We start from the raw sequence: 14,997 nt of genomic DNA, 5'->3' as shown, positions 1-14,997 counted from the left end.
TGTTTGAAGAACTGTGTTTTTTTTCCCTCCCTGTCACTCAGCCCATTCATGCAGACAGCCAGAGACCCCCAGTAATGTAGATGTTCGATCTATGGACCTGCCTACCTTGGGATACACTCTGATATACACCTGTCAAGAAGGCTTCTATCTGGCTGGAGGATCAGAGCACAGAACCTGCAAAAGTGATGGTAGATGGTCAGGAAAACCACCACTCTGCAAAGGTATTCAGATTCTATCTTGAAAATGCACTGCTGGTATAAAATGTACTGATATGTTTCCTAAAATCTAGAATGGATGTCATATTCCCATATGGTTTAAGATAAATACGGCTTATCACACTAATATTATTTCTATGCTTTGGGAAATCAGCCTCAGGCGTATGAATGCTGTTGTTGTTGATATTTTTTTGTCACATACTCATGGCGCTATCTGTTCTCAAAGATGAGGAACTGATGGCTGTGAATATTGTGATATACAAGTTTATAGCAACAAAACAATAATACTCAGACAGGAAATGGACTGCCAGCTGTTTTCTGCCTTTTGTCTTGAAGTAGCAAATGGCAATATAGAAGCAATTAGTAAATGGATTTTTTTTCTACATTAACAAGTGCATTTCCTGTTTACTCAGTCCTGTCACATGCTTATATTTTCCCAAACCTACCAAATGTGCTGTCTGCAGAGTTTTAAATGTCAAGCAAACAAATTTTTTTCACTCTGCTTTTTTAATGTTTCAGTTGGAGTGAAAGTCAATCCCAAAGGCAGAGGAGATACGGATGTCCAAAAGAACAAGATTCGTGGTATGCAGAGTAAACAACCACTTGTGCCACAAGTGTACCACATTACCCATGTTTGTAATAGAGTTAATTAAACTGTGTTTTGATAAACAAGATTGTCACACAGTATTCCCCAAAGATGACTGGGTATTGAGATTGCTGAGAAGTTAGGTTGAGATGCAGTAAATAAATCAGTGAAAGCATTCATTCTAATACCTTACAAGTTTTAAGTAGGATTTTGGAATCAATACATGCATTTAGAGGGAGCAAAAAAAAAAAAAGAAAGACATTTTTGGATTTCCACAAATATTGCAGCAGCTAGAGGCAGAAACTAGAGGCAGAAATGTTCTGTCTGTTTCTTGCCAAAAATATGAGGGTAATCTTAATAATGCCCCATTTCTGTTCATGACCTTTAATGTTATTTAATTTTAGCTGGGAAAGGCTGCAAATTCTGGCTGACAAAAATGCTCCAAATGACCTCTAAAAGACATTGTGACATCGGTGATGTTGATAGCAGCAGCATTAGCAGTCTTTTAATTTAAATAAATGTTAACATTTGTTGTGTCTTTGCCTTTATTGCAGTTCCAGCGGATGTCTTCTCTCCAAACTCTGAGTGGAGCGGTTTCTACGAGTACCTTGGAAAGAGACAGGCCACTGCCTTTACAGTTACTGGGTTCAATGCGACCAGTGGGAGAGTTAACATCACATTACTGGAAACCAGCGGTGTGTCAATCAGATTGTCAGGTAAAACAACAAAGGAAGCACTCAAAGTAAAATTATTAGTAGCACTCATAAATTTGCTTTTACTGTTGTTACAGCAGACCTATTATTATTATATTTTCAGACCGTGAAACACATATAACATTTATACATGAAAAAAAGAGCCACTAAACAATTTGAGACAGTTTTTGTTTCTTTAATTAAACAAAGCCTGATTTAAGTATTACTGGTAATAAATTATATTTGAAATGCCCTACTGCTAAAGTTTTGAGCCGTGCCTCATTTCTTTATGTTTTGCTTCCAGGGAGTCGGACTTTCTTGTATTTTTTAAAAGGCTGATGTTTTTTGTTTTGTTTTTTTACTGCTGATGGAGTACTGTCGTCACCCCACTGAGCCAACTTTCAACTTTGTGAATGCGATAACTCGAGAACGATATGACCTAGGATTTTTCAAGTTCATACCATAGATGCATCTACAAAAATCTTGGACCAGTTTGAATCTTGACGACCTTGATGTCAAGGTTTCAGAAAATCTTGAACACGATAACCAGAGAAAGATGTCACCTAGGATTTTTAAATTGATGCCATAGACTAAAAATCTCAGATCACTTAGTTCTTACCATAATAATGCCAATAACATAAAGTGACAGTATTCTCAGTGGCTTTTACTTATTATGATTTTAACATTTCTTATTCCTGGTCCATTTGCTTTTGAACTGATATAGTAAGTAAAGTCACTAAGACTCATATGCACCCCATTGTGATCTACTGAGACCTGGTAATTATGTGCTCTAGAACTTCTACTTCCAGGGGATTTGTGCAACCTAAAGATTCTACTGTCAGGAGGCTCAGGGGTAGCACTGGCGACTGACAGTGGGTTTTTTTTTTAGTTTTTCTTTGGACATTAGCTTTTTTTTTTTCTCCTCTCTTTTTAGTTCAGTCTTTGTACCTGACCGTTTTCAGAGAAATGCCACTTAACACTGACCTATGAATCATTCAAGTATAAAAAAGGTACCTAACTCAAAAGATGAAACACTGTTTTGGCTGCACATAACAGACAACTTAGGCATCACAGGTATCTGAGTTGTCTGTTATGCAAAAGCATATTATTTGTTCCCATTTCTTTAGTTGAATCTATGAAAAATACCAAGGATAACACAGTTTAAAAGGCATAAATTGGTATTTTTGCACTAACGAGGTGATTCTCAAAGAGCTGCCAAAAATATATCTTGACATGGTGTGCAGTGTGTCCGAAAAAAAATCTATCTATAGCAGATGAATGCTATTTGAAAGTCATGTCCTTAAGAAATAAGAAAAAAATTCAGCAAAGACCCGACACAGGACCTGAGAGATGCATCTGGGCCTTCAATTGATCAGAAATGGTCTCACAGAAGGAAGGCTGTCAAGAATCCACCATGCAATACTGCCTGGAAAGCCACTGATTGGCAATGGTTTCATTTTTCAGCATGACAATGATCCCAATCACACTTCCAGTACAATAAAAGCATACCTGGATATAAAAATACACAATGGAACACTATCAGTCCTGGATTGTCTTCCCCAGAGCCCGGATCTCAACACTACTGAGGCAGTGTGGGATGATCTTGACAGAGAATGGAAGAAAAGGCAGCCAACATCCAAAGAAGAGCTTTGAATGTCCTTCAAAAAGCCTGCACTATTTCTGAAGAATCCTTAAAGAAATTACACGAAAACTTGCCTACAACAGTTCAGCCTGTGTTGAAAAATAAAGCTGGTCATACCAAATACTGGCTTTCGACCTCATTAGAATTGTACAAACTTTGTTTTGCCTTATATATTATTTCCATTTATGTTTAAACTATATCCATTTCCCATTTTCCCAGCAAAATATGAAGAAATGAGTTGTGAGTCGAGACTTTTGCATACTGTTGTAGAAAATACAACATCACCAAATATGGAAAAGAGTTGAAAATACTTAATTTTATATGATTTGTATGTCTAAACTTTGTTGTAACACCATCTTTGTTGTCTGTGAGGTAGCAGCAATCATATCCTAGAAGTAAAAATTTGCATATTAATTGTAGTGCAAATATCACAGAAGCAACACTGCTGTAAATATACACCAGGTTATTAAAGATCTGATTTTCTTCACACTTATCAGCAAGGCATCACTGGTATCTGTGTTGAAACATTTATATCACACATAACATTTTATAAACACCGGCTGTCTGCGAGGCAGAACTGTACATCATACAGATGAGGTGTCTGTTTCTGTTTTATTTATATGAACTGTAGACGCATGTGTTATGAAAATGACTGGTTGATGAGAAAAAAAATCAAGTAACCCCTTACAGTCAAATTCAACTTTCAGCCTGTCAAGTAATTTCATTTTAATATTTCTGATGTCTCACTTACATGGACTTGTCATGTTGAACAGCAGTGGTTTTGTATTGGCGCTGTAGTTAACCAAGTGGAGACATGTAGCTGAAGGGTAAATGTCACTTTTCCTTAGGAATGTGTCACATGCTTGTTGAAGGAAATAGAGTATGATCATTAAAATGTGTCAAAGTGCGTATTTCTCCCTGTTTTCCGATCACCTCTTCTGTCAGTCTTTCCAGTTGTCAGATTCTCATTGCAACTTTGCCTCAATGTATTTCTCTTTGCCTTTCCAAATGCCAGCACAAATTAATAGTTCATTTTTAACCACTAACCAACCAAGTCACTAACCACGTTATTTGGCTAATTAACAGTTCTTTGTCTATGTTGCTCTCTATCCAGGTACCTATAAGTCAGAGGAAAACCAGCTGCTGTTGAAGGTCTACCAGGTGAAGGGGCCAACAGAGCACTACTACAGCAAGTTTAAAAATGACAACTGGGCCATGGATGGATATGTAAGAAAAACCTCCTCTTCTTTTCCTATATCAAGCACTTTTTGGTTCTTGTGAAAGAGGTGAACTGAGATTACCAGCAAAGTTTTTTTTTTTTATTACCAAAACAAGGCTGTAAGAAATGAGTTATTATATAAAATCATTAATAACAGAAGTTATCAAAGTTATTCAGAATCTAAAATTCCAAATGCATCTGTTAATAGATAGGTTATATGTTTTGTCACAATACATGCACTATACTTTTCTGTCAGGTTTGCCAATATAAAAAGAAAGTAAGTGCATGTCTGTTATATCATAGAATCATCAGTGTCCCAGCAATCATTTGTGCCCTGTGGACACGGTAGAATAAAACTAAAATAAGGATGATTTCAGAGACATCATCTCACGCAGTGTGAAAAGAAGAAAAAATAAATCAACTCAGTATTTGATGTGACCACCCCTTGCCTTTAAAAGTTTACCAAGGTATGCTTGGGTATGCCCACGTATGTCTGTGCAGTGTTTCAAGATGCTTGGCAGGTACATCACTCATAGGATCTTAAAAAAAACTGTAGTTCTTCTGTCAATTTTGGCCATTCCAGTTGCTTCTGTCTCTTAATGGAATCCTTGTCTGATGGCATGATTTAGAGACTGGGACACTTTACCATCTGTTTCAGGACTTCTTACTCTGCGTCATTTAAATTCTGGCTGTGTGTTTGAAAATTGTTATGCTACAGATTGACTATGGGTCTGTTCAGACACCCACCTGGTTTTGGCGTATGATAGAAAATAAATCAAAGCATATAACATGCTCAAAAGTTTTACTCAGTACTCTATTTCCATCATTTTTTTTTGCATGGAAAACTTCAATGCAGCATCTGTGACTTTACTTATTGAATTGAACATTTTAATGGAATAGTTAGACTTTTTAGCACCAAATCACAACAACAGTTGCCTCAAGGTGTTTTATATTGTAAGGTAAAGACCCAACAATATTACAAATAATACCCCAACAATCAGATGACCCCCTACAAACAAGCACTTGGCAACAGTGGGAAGGGAAAAAAAACACTTTTAACAGGCAGAAAGAACCACACTCAGGGAGGAGCAGTCATCTGCTGTGACCGGTTGGGGGTGAGGGGAGGGAGACAGGACAAAAGATGCTGTGTATGAAATTAGTAATGTATTGATATATAGTTTATGTATATAGTGTTTTCTCTTCTGTTTTATTTCAATTGTTTTATTCATCCTTCTTCTCTGCACTGAGCTGCTGTAATGCACAAATTTCCCCGTCGTGGGATCATTAAAGTTTTATCTTATCTTATCTTATCTTATCTTAATAACTAAAAACTAAAAGATGCACTAATGATGTGAAAAATAGTGCAGGTGTGAATATTTTGTTGTTGTGGATCTACCAGTTAAGCACCAGTCAGCTAGAGTCAGGTAGTGGCAACACATTTTTTTTTTTTTCAGATCTGTATCATAGCAATCAAAGCATCAGAGCTGGAAAAAAATCGTGCCTCTAAAGCGCTCTGAAGCGCTCCCAGCTGGGCATTTTAATATAAGTGTCTGTACTACCCATTACAGCACATTTCAGATAACAAATCCTTAATAGAACACATTGCATTTATAGTTAAAGGCAGAAAGTTGCTTTTGTGCAGTGCTTCACAAAATTATGGTGTCATTTTACTGCTCAGTATAGAGTAAACATCTGCCTGTCTGTCATGCAGACAGGAATGAATCAGTCAGTGCGGGAGTGAATTTGGATACAGCTTGTTGTCACCATGAGTTGCCCAGGCATGTGGCTGAGACTCTAGGAAGTTAATATCCTCAACAAGATATTGTTCCAGCATGTAACTCTCCACAGGACCATGAATCTGAGACTGAGTTATTCAAAAATTATTTCATATTTGCTCCGTGTATCCAAAATTTATTTTTGCTGTGCAACTACAGCATAATTGTATACACTGGTTTCCAATAGCTTTCATTATGAAAAATGGACATAAATAATGAGAAAAGTCCACTTTTTCATTAATGTGATGCAATGTTTTTGTGATGTAATACACAGACTCGTTAACTTAGCTCAAAATTTATATTCAAAGCTGGGATTTTATGGTACTGTATCTACGGCTGAGAAATTGATCAGATATCTGATCCTGGTTGACATGTTTACAGAGAGAAGAAGGGAATAACTGAGTGTAGAGACTGTAAAGGATTGTTGTCAACACATGTGAAGGAAAAATAATGTCAGAAAAAATGGAAGGAATGCATGACAGCTAAGTTGGATGCAAATGCCAGAAAGTGTGGTGGGACTTGGTGAATTCCTAATTCGTGAAAAAAATAATCTTAGAGTCGGAAGATGAAATTGTGATTGTTGATCTCTGGATAAAGCAGTCTTGCCTCAAATTTTGAATTAGCTGCAGAGGGGAGGAAAGGGGGTAGATGGAGAGGAGAGCATACAGGATATGGAGTTCCACAATGTATAGGATGTGGTATTCATCCATCATTCAATTTTCAGGTTGCAGGAGGGCTTGAGCCTATCTCACCTATCAAAGAGCAAGAGGCACCCTGGACAGGTGCCACTCTATCACAGGGCTAAAAAAGGACAGACAGACAACCACACACTCTCACATTCACACCTACAGCAAATTTAGAATTGCCAGTTAACTTTCCAAGCATTATTTTGGACTGTGGGAGGAAGCTGGAGTATCTGAAGGAATCCCTTCAGGCACAGGGAGAAAAAAACTCCATACAGATTGTACTGTAGCCAGGAAATTCAAACCTCAAACCTTCTTGCTGTGAGAAGACAGTGTTAGCCACTGAACCACCACGTCATCTAGTACATCCAAATTCTACATAGCATATGTAAAAAATATGTTTATTGAATTTAGCAAATTAATGCATTTAGTAAAAGCAAAACTTTAAGTAAGTGATCATTCAAATTATGGCTTTATACAGTATACTTTATAGTACAGTGCCAGTCAAAATTTTGGACACATTTACCCATTTATATGAATGTGTAAGTATGTCCAAGTTTTTGACTGGTACTGTAGCTACAAAGCATAGTACAGCATAAAGCTGACTTGCTAACTGACTGTACACAAAGGAAAATAAATTATCATCTTTCTGGTCCTAAAAATGTTTTCACCCTCTTACAACGTGTACATTGGGGAAAATAATTATTTGATCTCCTGCTGAATTTGTCAGTTTGCTCACTTCCAAAGAAATGAACAGTCTCTAATTTTATGGTAGTTTCATTTTAATGGAGAGAGACAGAATATCAATCAAAAATCCAGAAAAAAAAAACACACATTACATAAAAGTTATAATGCTTTTTTGCAAGTGACTGACTGAAATAAGTATTTGATCCAGGATTTTATGGTACACGGCCCCGTCCACTGGCCCCTCAATGCAGTGAAGTTGCCCTGTAACCTTAGCAGAAAAACAGCCCCAAAGTGTAATGTTTCCACCTCCATGCTTGACTGTGGGAATGGTGTTCTTTGGGTCATAATCTGCATTTCTCTTTCTCTTCTTCAAACATGGCAGGTCAAGTTGATGCCAAAGAGCATAATTTTGGCCTCATCTGACTGCAGCACTTTCTCCCAAGCCTTCTCTGATTCATTGGCAAACATAAGACGGACCTGTACATGTGCCTTCTTGATCAGGGGGACCTTGTAGGGGCTGCAAAATTTCAGTCCATTACAGCCTAGTGGGCACACACTGTGGTCCCAACTGCCTTCAAATCATTAACAAGCTCCTGCCATGTAGTTTTAGGCTGATCCACCACCTTTCATGGTGGCAAGATCTTGCATGGAGCTCCAGATCAAGGGCAATAGATTGTCATATTTATTCCGTTTCCAAATAATTGCACCAACAACTCAGCCCATTGCGCAGGTCTGCAGTCTTGACCCTGATATCCTTTGACAGCTCTTTGGTCTTGCCCATGATGATGGAGAATTGGAATGGAAGAAACTGGCTCTGTGGACAGGTTTGCTTTATACAGATGACAAGTTGAGTTCAGGAGTATCTGTAATTGACTGATTGATTGTAATCACTGTGCCACATGGGCACACAGCCAATCTGTAGGAACCAGAATTCTGGCTGGGATCAAATACTTATTTCACTCAGTGACATGCAAATCCATTTATGACTTTAATGTAATGTGTGTTTTTTCTGAATTTTTGGTTGATATTATGTCTCTATCCATCAAATCAAAATTAGAAACTGTTCATTCCTTTGGAAGTGCGCAAACTTACAAATTCAGCATGTGCTCAAATAATTATTCCCCACACTGTATCTGTTTAATTGTTTAGCACGTTTATCAATTAATTCTGGGGAAAAATGCAGTATTTCCCACTCTCATTACAAAATCCTCCTATTAAACTGTGTTAATTCAGCAACAGCATTAGCCAGTGTGAACAATGGTTTGTTCCTGATTACCTATCATCACTGGTAGAGCTATAACCTAAACTCTTTTGCTTTTCAGGTTACTGCTGAATCAGACCAGAAAACATTTGTCTACCAGGGTCATATTCACAGTAAAGATTTTGGCAAGTTCCATCTGACAAGACAAGGTAGGTCTGCTTGTAATGCCACTATCAGTCTGTGGAGACAATACATATGTAATATTAATGAAGTGTTTTTGTCAGTTAAAATGTGTAAAATAAATGTTGCATCAGACTGCATAGACGGGGAACAGAAACTAACAATGCAGGAAGCCTCTCTTCTACCTGCACAAAGATGTGTTTGTGTGCAGGAGTTTATGCATGTGTTGGTTTATCTGTCTTTGTCCCTAGGCCCTGTAACCATGGCGATGGACCCATCAAACCCCTACACAAACAGCAGCTCTGTGGCAGCAGCCATCTTAGTTCCTTTCTTTGCCCTCATCCTCTCTGGATTTGCCTTCTACCTCTACAAGCACAGGTAAGCTATATCCTCAACATCAGTCCTTCAAGGAAAAAACAGACAACCAGCAGAGTAGAATACAAAACAGGAGCTCTGACTTTGCTTGCAGTGTCTGTTATAAAAAGTGTCACTGAGTTAGTAATATTGCACAACTCATTAAGTATAGGAATGTCAGTGAAATTTTACACTTTGTTTTGAAAATTTTAACGCACAGAGACAAATAGCATTTTGATCGGTTAATGTTCAAGAGATTCACCTGATAAAATCTGCTCTTAATTATTTATACATCATTATTTTCAAGTTAATTCTACGTTTCACCGAGCCATCGATTTAGTTCTTTGATTCAACTAATACAATTCTATACATTGAGTAAATAAAGAAATTTACTGAATGTCCTTATTTACAGCATGTCTGTCAGTTGCCTACAAAGGCATGCTGTATTGAATTATGGACTCTCATGGTTTCAGATAATGACAGTCCTATTAATATACATGCCTAAATTTGGGTCAGCATTTTTGCAAAGCGATGGGAAAGAAGCCCTCTCATGCTAAGAGGGCTGACACCAACACTCAACCATGGATTTAAGACTCTCAAAGTACAACCAGTCCTAAAGAGATTAATTATACGTTTTTGAAAGTAATCAGTTTGTGCGTTCTTTGTTCCTAATTGAGTTGAGAAGGTGGCAGTTTGATACATTTTAGGACAGACAGGTTTACGGACATTTTAAAATGTAATTATAGCTCTAAAACTCTAAGCCCATGCGGGTTAAATCTGATTGACCTTAGATATTAATTATTGTTCCTAGAAAGTTCACAGCAGGCTTACAGTGACTTAAGATGCCAGATAATTCAGGACTACATTGAGGGTAAAATGTCATCATGATGTTTCCTATTTCAGACTTGTACGAGATTTTACAGTTTGAGGACGTTGCCATAATCAAAGTTTCACAAAGTCATCTTATGCAACTAGACTATAGACACTAATACACATTAATCTGTTGGCTTGTCATTTACAGTACTGTAGCTCTGTGTTACAGTTTTTAGCATACAATGAGCCTGGTAGACATACATTTTAGGTTGCACACTCAGTAATGTACTTTGCTATGTTTTAGTTTGCTATGTTTTAGTTAACATGGATATGCACATGCAGATTTACACAGAAAATTAGCACATTTTGCACAGTATGCACTGATTAGTCTTCTAGTCTAGTAACTCTATCATTACATCACATTTTGTTATACAACCTGATTGCCAGTTAGCAATGTGCAATGCTGGTTGCTGTATATTAAAGCTGATGGTTGTATGCAGGACATTGTCTGCTGACACAGATGACAATGAGAGACCAAAAGACACCTGGGGGCCTGGCGGCAGGTAAGACTGGCACCTGTCATCCATCTGGTTCAAACAACAACCAGACCTTCGCCCGCCGCCACATCCTCCGTCAAACTTCTCATCTATTGTTTTTAGTTTTCAGACTTTTCTTTGTGCTGTTTAGTAAGGCTGCACAGTTGCCCCAAAATGTCATTCTGAAATGAAATAAATATTTTATGATTGGAATTCAAAATTAAAAAAGATTAGAAACAAAATGATTATCACTTCAAAGGTTATTGGAACAAAAGGACTCCTCATATCAGCAAAAGGTGATTTGGGGGGCATTTATACTCCCCCTCCAAAAGCTGAAAAAAAAACATATTTAAAAGTTTTTAAAAAGTGCAGCCCTACTTTGTTAAAACAGCAGTCATTTAAAGTTGTAAAAAGGGCATTTTATTTTGTCTTCGATCTCATTGTCATCCTTCTGTCAGCATGATGTCATCAAGAAGAAGTGCAGTACTGTATTTGACTGCGTATAAATGGGCCAGCCAAAGCAGATGAGACATTTGCTTTTTAAAATCATTTGTCTTTTGTCACCTATAACTGGAAATAATTTAATCTTCACTAAAATGGTAGCAGTGTGGGAACATTTATATGGCTAGCCTATTGTACTGTCTAGCCTGCCATAATGGCAAGCCAACAGAAAATAGTGTACAGTACAAAGACTGTACAGTAGTAGCTTATATAATACACTAAAAGTAAGGTGTGAGTGTGTGTCACTACAGTCTTCTTGCTTTGGCCCATATGTCTGCACAGTATCTATAACACTGTCAAAGCAATTATGGTTGCCATTTTTCATTCTACCAATAAAATTAAACTATTGCACCTACAGCCATGACCAGTGCAACAATTTAAGCTACTGCCACACAGGGAGGTCTGCTGTGTGTGTTGCTGTGTGCAGTTTTGCAAAGTAATGGGTTGAGCATGTAGGGTAGGCTTAGTGGTTCCCTAGGGTTGGATTTCTACCAGTGCGCACACACACGTACATACACTCTTAATGAGGTCAGAGTCAAACAGCGTTTTAGCTGCAGCGCTCCTCCCTGCTAATAGTTCCACAGGGTCTGTGAGTAAGTGATTACATCTAACTGGATTATAGGATCTGATTATCCAAAAATTTAATCGGCGACAAACAGTCAAATTAGGGGGAGGTTGTCATATAGTGTATCCGTCTGAACCCCTGCAGTAAGTTTCTTAAAAAAATATATCATTCAGGCAGACTGAGTAATAATAAATTTGCATATTTTGAATTGGTCCTATTGGGTGATGGTAGCTGGCATGCTGACACACTTATGTGAGAGCAGTAGATGGGCACTGGGTAGCTCAACTACTCAAGCTGAGTGTTATAGTACATGCTCTCATTCCTGCTATAAATTTGCCCTGCAATTTGTAGATTTTTACTAGGAACTTGCTGTTACAAAGTTTGGTCCTTAAATCTCAAGGGTGAAGTTTCAGACCAACATGTCTAACAAGACAGCTGGCATGACAAGGAAGGGTAATTTAGGTTTTTTGACTAAACATTGTTTTTTTTTTTTGTTTGTTTTGTTTTTTTTATTTCACAGCTATATGTGGCACAGATAAATATAGTAAACAACCAATTAATTCTTAATCTGCGCCATTACAGTTGTATAGCTTTCTTTTAAGCATGATGCTGTCTGGTATTTATTTTTTTGTTCTCTGAACTCCTGTGCTTTTTAAAATGGAGATCCTGAATAGGACATACAAATGGACATTAGCTCCATATATTCTTTTTTTTTTTAACTTTTTAAACTTTTCACTCACCTTGACTTCAGATAAGAGCTACTACATCGCAGTGCTTCTTTTAAAACTCACAAAGGCTGGAAAAAAAAAACTAAAAAAAACTAAATCACAGAAATATACAAATATATTTGCTTAAAAAGACCAGCTGGTCCATGACAGGAGCATGGCAGATCCTTGCCCAATCCTTGGCCTGTCCCTGGCTGGTCCATGACTATAATGAGAACTCCCACCAGTGATGCAGTCAGTGAAGCTACAAGTGGTAACACCCTCGAGTAGTATGTAGGAAAACTGGTCCTAATGTCTTGTGTTTCCACCGGGGGAGCAACCATAATGGAAGTTCATTTATTTACTGCCTGCTATATTCATGCATTTTAAATTTGCTCAGGGCTTCTACAATTATCATAGAACCATAAAGCTGAATGCTGAACCTTTCTCTAAAACACACGCATATATATTAATGTTTTAGAGAAATGCTTTAGCATTATGGTTCTATGAAGCAAATACAGATCAGAGGTTGTTAAGGTCGAGCCAGAGGGCAGAAAGTGATGCATACGGTTATTGCTGATTAACGTTTCTGAACACAAAAGCTTTAAATGATTATTTAACATAACTGCAATGTTTCTTTATAAAAAAAAACTCAATTTAAGCTTAAATGTGAATTATTACCATGGCAGAGAATGGGGCATTTTAAATGGGTTTCTAAAGGGCAAGTGGGACAGAATGAGCTCCAACTGCACAGTGCTCTGTGTACAGTACAAAATACAGTAAAAGCAGAACCACCTGATATAGTAGGTGTAATCATATATTCTCTAGTATTTTGGGCTCTGTTTCAAATAACTACAGAACTCCTGGGTGTACAGTATCTAGATCTTTGGCTGCTAGATCACTGCAGTCTCAGTCATTGGGGCTCAGGTTCAGCAATTGAGGAAGTACAATATACATGTCTCGTTTGATATTTTTTTGTTCTAAATGTTGAACAGTTGGTGGGAGCTGTGTCAACAGTCTGTGTGCAAAAAAAAGGCAACTAAATGTTTGCTTAGTTAAACAGCTCCGCAGACCTGTCTTAATTCTTCCTGGGTTGAAAACATACACGTTTAACTGCATGGTTTTGGTGTTTCAAATTCCTGTGCATTTTTTGGTTGTGGTGTATTGTTTATTCCTGAGCATTTAATACAGTTTAGCAATTCTGTGAAACAAAGATTAATGCAACGGTGTTTTTCTTTTTTGTTTCAGGACACGTCCAAAGGTCCAGTTCAATGGCTATGTCGGCCATGAGAGTTCAAATGGTCAGGCATCGTTTGAAAATCCAATGTATGACACCAACATGAAACCCACTGAGGCTAAGGCAGTTCGATTTGATACCACACTCAATACAGTCTGCACTGTGGTATAGGGCAGCTAACATGCCACCGCCCAAACAGTGGTTCAGTCCAGCATCCATCGCTGTAGTCTGCAGTGTGGTTTAACCAAACAAAAAAGAAAGGACAAACTTAGGATTTGGACTCATCACCGTGAGCAGTCCCTGTGTAGCAAGCTGGTCCTCGGACAGCATAATCTGCACAGTCATACAGCTCTACTCCATTTCCTACCTGAACAAGGATATTATCCACCTCTAGTCTGAAAGAGGGAAAAGAGAGAAACCAATAAACAAGGGAGTAGACAATTACATCATTAAGTAACATGAAGTCTGATGTTCAGGAGATCCACTGGTGAAAAAAACGTAGATATATGATACAATTAATTGAATTCCCTTAAAGAACATGTTTGCCCAATATTGGCTGACATCTGCTAAATTTTTCACATCTTTCTTATGGAAATACTCCCTGTACAATTTAAATTGTTGTTCATGCTAATCTACCCCCTACCAACTCCCCTGCTGCAGGGCAGACATGGGCTTGACTTTGATGTGAGGTTCAAACCTCAGGTGAAACACATCCACTCTTCTGCCCTCTCCAGACATTAGATGGTTTATATATGTAGATATGAGCCATCATTGGTGCTGGACCAAAAACCTCTCTCTGGACTTCCATTACATGGGACTTGACAGGACTAGACCCTCAGACGTAATGACAGTTTACAGAGTCTGTTTTGGTGGACAAACAAATTGCATCAAATGTACAGACTGCTGTATATTTGACAACCAAACAAAGTCAAAGCAGTGAGAAATAAGACCAATTTCTGTAACACAATAACACTCTCATTCAGTCCTGGACGCTGTTATGAGATCAGTGCTAATTGTGGTGGACAAGTGCTATTCAAGTCAGGGTCAAATAGCAGCTGCAGATAAGTTTGAAATGTTTTAGCCTATTTGGAGAGCTGAATGAGTTAGGTTTAATATAGCAGGACAATCACAGAGTTAGGAAAGTTTAGTTGTCAGTTAATAATGGGTTTCTGTAATTGTCTTTCCCTTATTTTGCCTTTTCTAGCAATGTCTACACAGAGTACATGGCAACTAATTAGGCTAAAACATACCAAATCAAGCTTGTGCAATGTTTTCCCCAGGTTAATTATTACTCAACCTGTGGGCTTCTTCTAGATGCAAATTGAATATTTTCCAATATTAGTTAGAAATACAATATACATACAATCAACTCTATACAGTATTCCACAGTAGCACTAGGCAGGCTAA

General features: G+C 37.8%; 1 protein-coding gene across 1 annotated transcript in view; it reads left to right on the top strand.

Annotated features, from left to right (window-relative positions):
• Positions 1–14,722, top strand: part of LOC115773049 (CUB and sushi domain-containing protein 1) — a 454,304-nt gene extending 439,582 nt beyond the window's left edge. The window contains exons 68-75 of the mRNA XM_030719557.1: positions 42–221; positions 735–797; positions 1,356–1,517; positions 4,250–4,362; positions 8,822–8,909; positions 9,132–9,258; positions 10,548–10,610; positions 13,602–14,722. Coding sequence (XP_030575417.1) covers positions 42–221; positions 735–797; positions 1,356–1,517; positions 4,250–4,362; positions 8,822–8,909; positions 9,132–9,258; positions 10,548–10,610; positions 13,602–13,761 — 956 coding nt within the window. The 3' untranslated portion in view covers positions 13,762–14,722. The remainder of the gene's footprint in view (positions 1–41; positions 222–734; positions 798–1,355; positions 1,518–4,249; positions 4,363–8,821; positions 8,910–9,131; positions 9,259–10,547; positions 10,611–13,601) is intronic.
• The last annotated feature ends 275 nt before the right edge of the window (positions 14,723–14,997 follow it).

Source organism: Archocentrus centrarchus, chromosome 3 (genome assembly GCF_007364275.1).
Source record: "Archocentrus centrarchus isolate MPI-CPG fArcCen1 chromosome 3, fArcCen1, whole genome shotgun sequence".
NCBI classification, from domain to species: Eukaryota; Metazoa; Chordata; class Actinopteri; order Cichliformes; family Cichlidae; genus Archocentrus; species Archocentrus centrarchus.
This window is presented reverse-complemented; position numbering and strand designations above follow the sequence as displayed.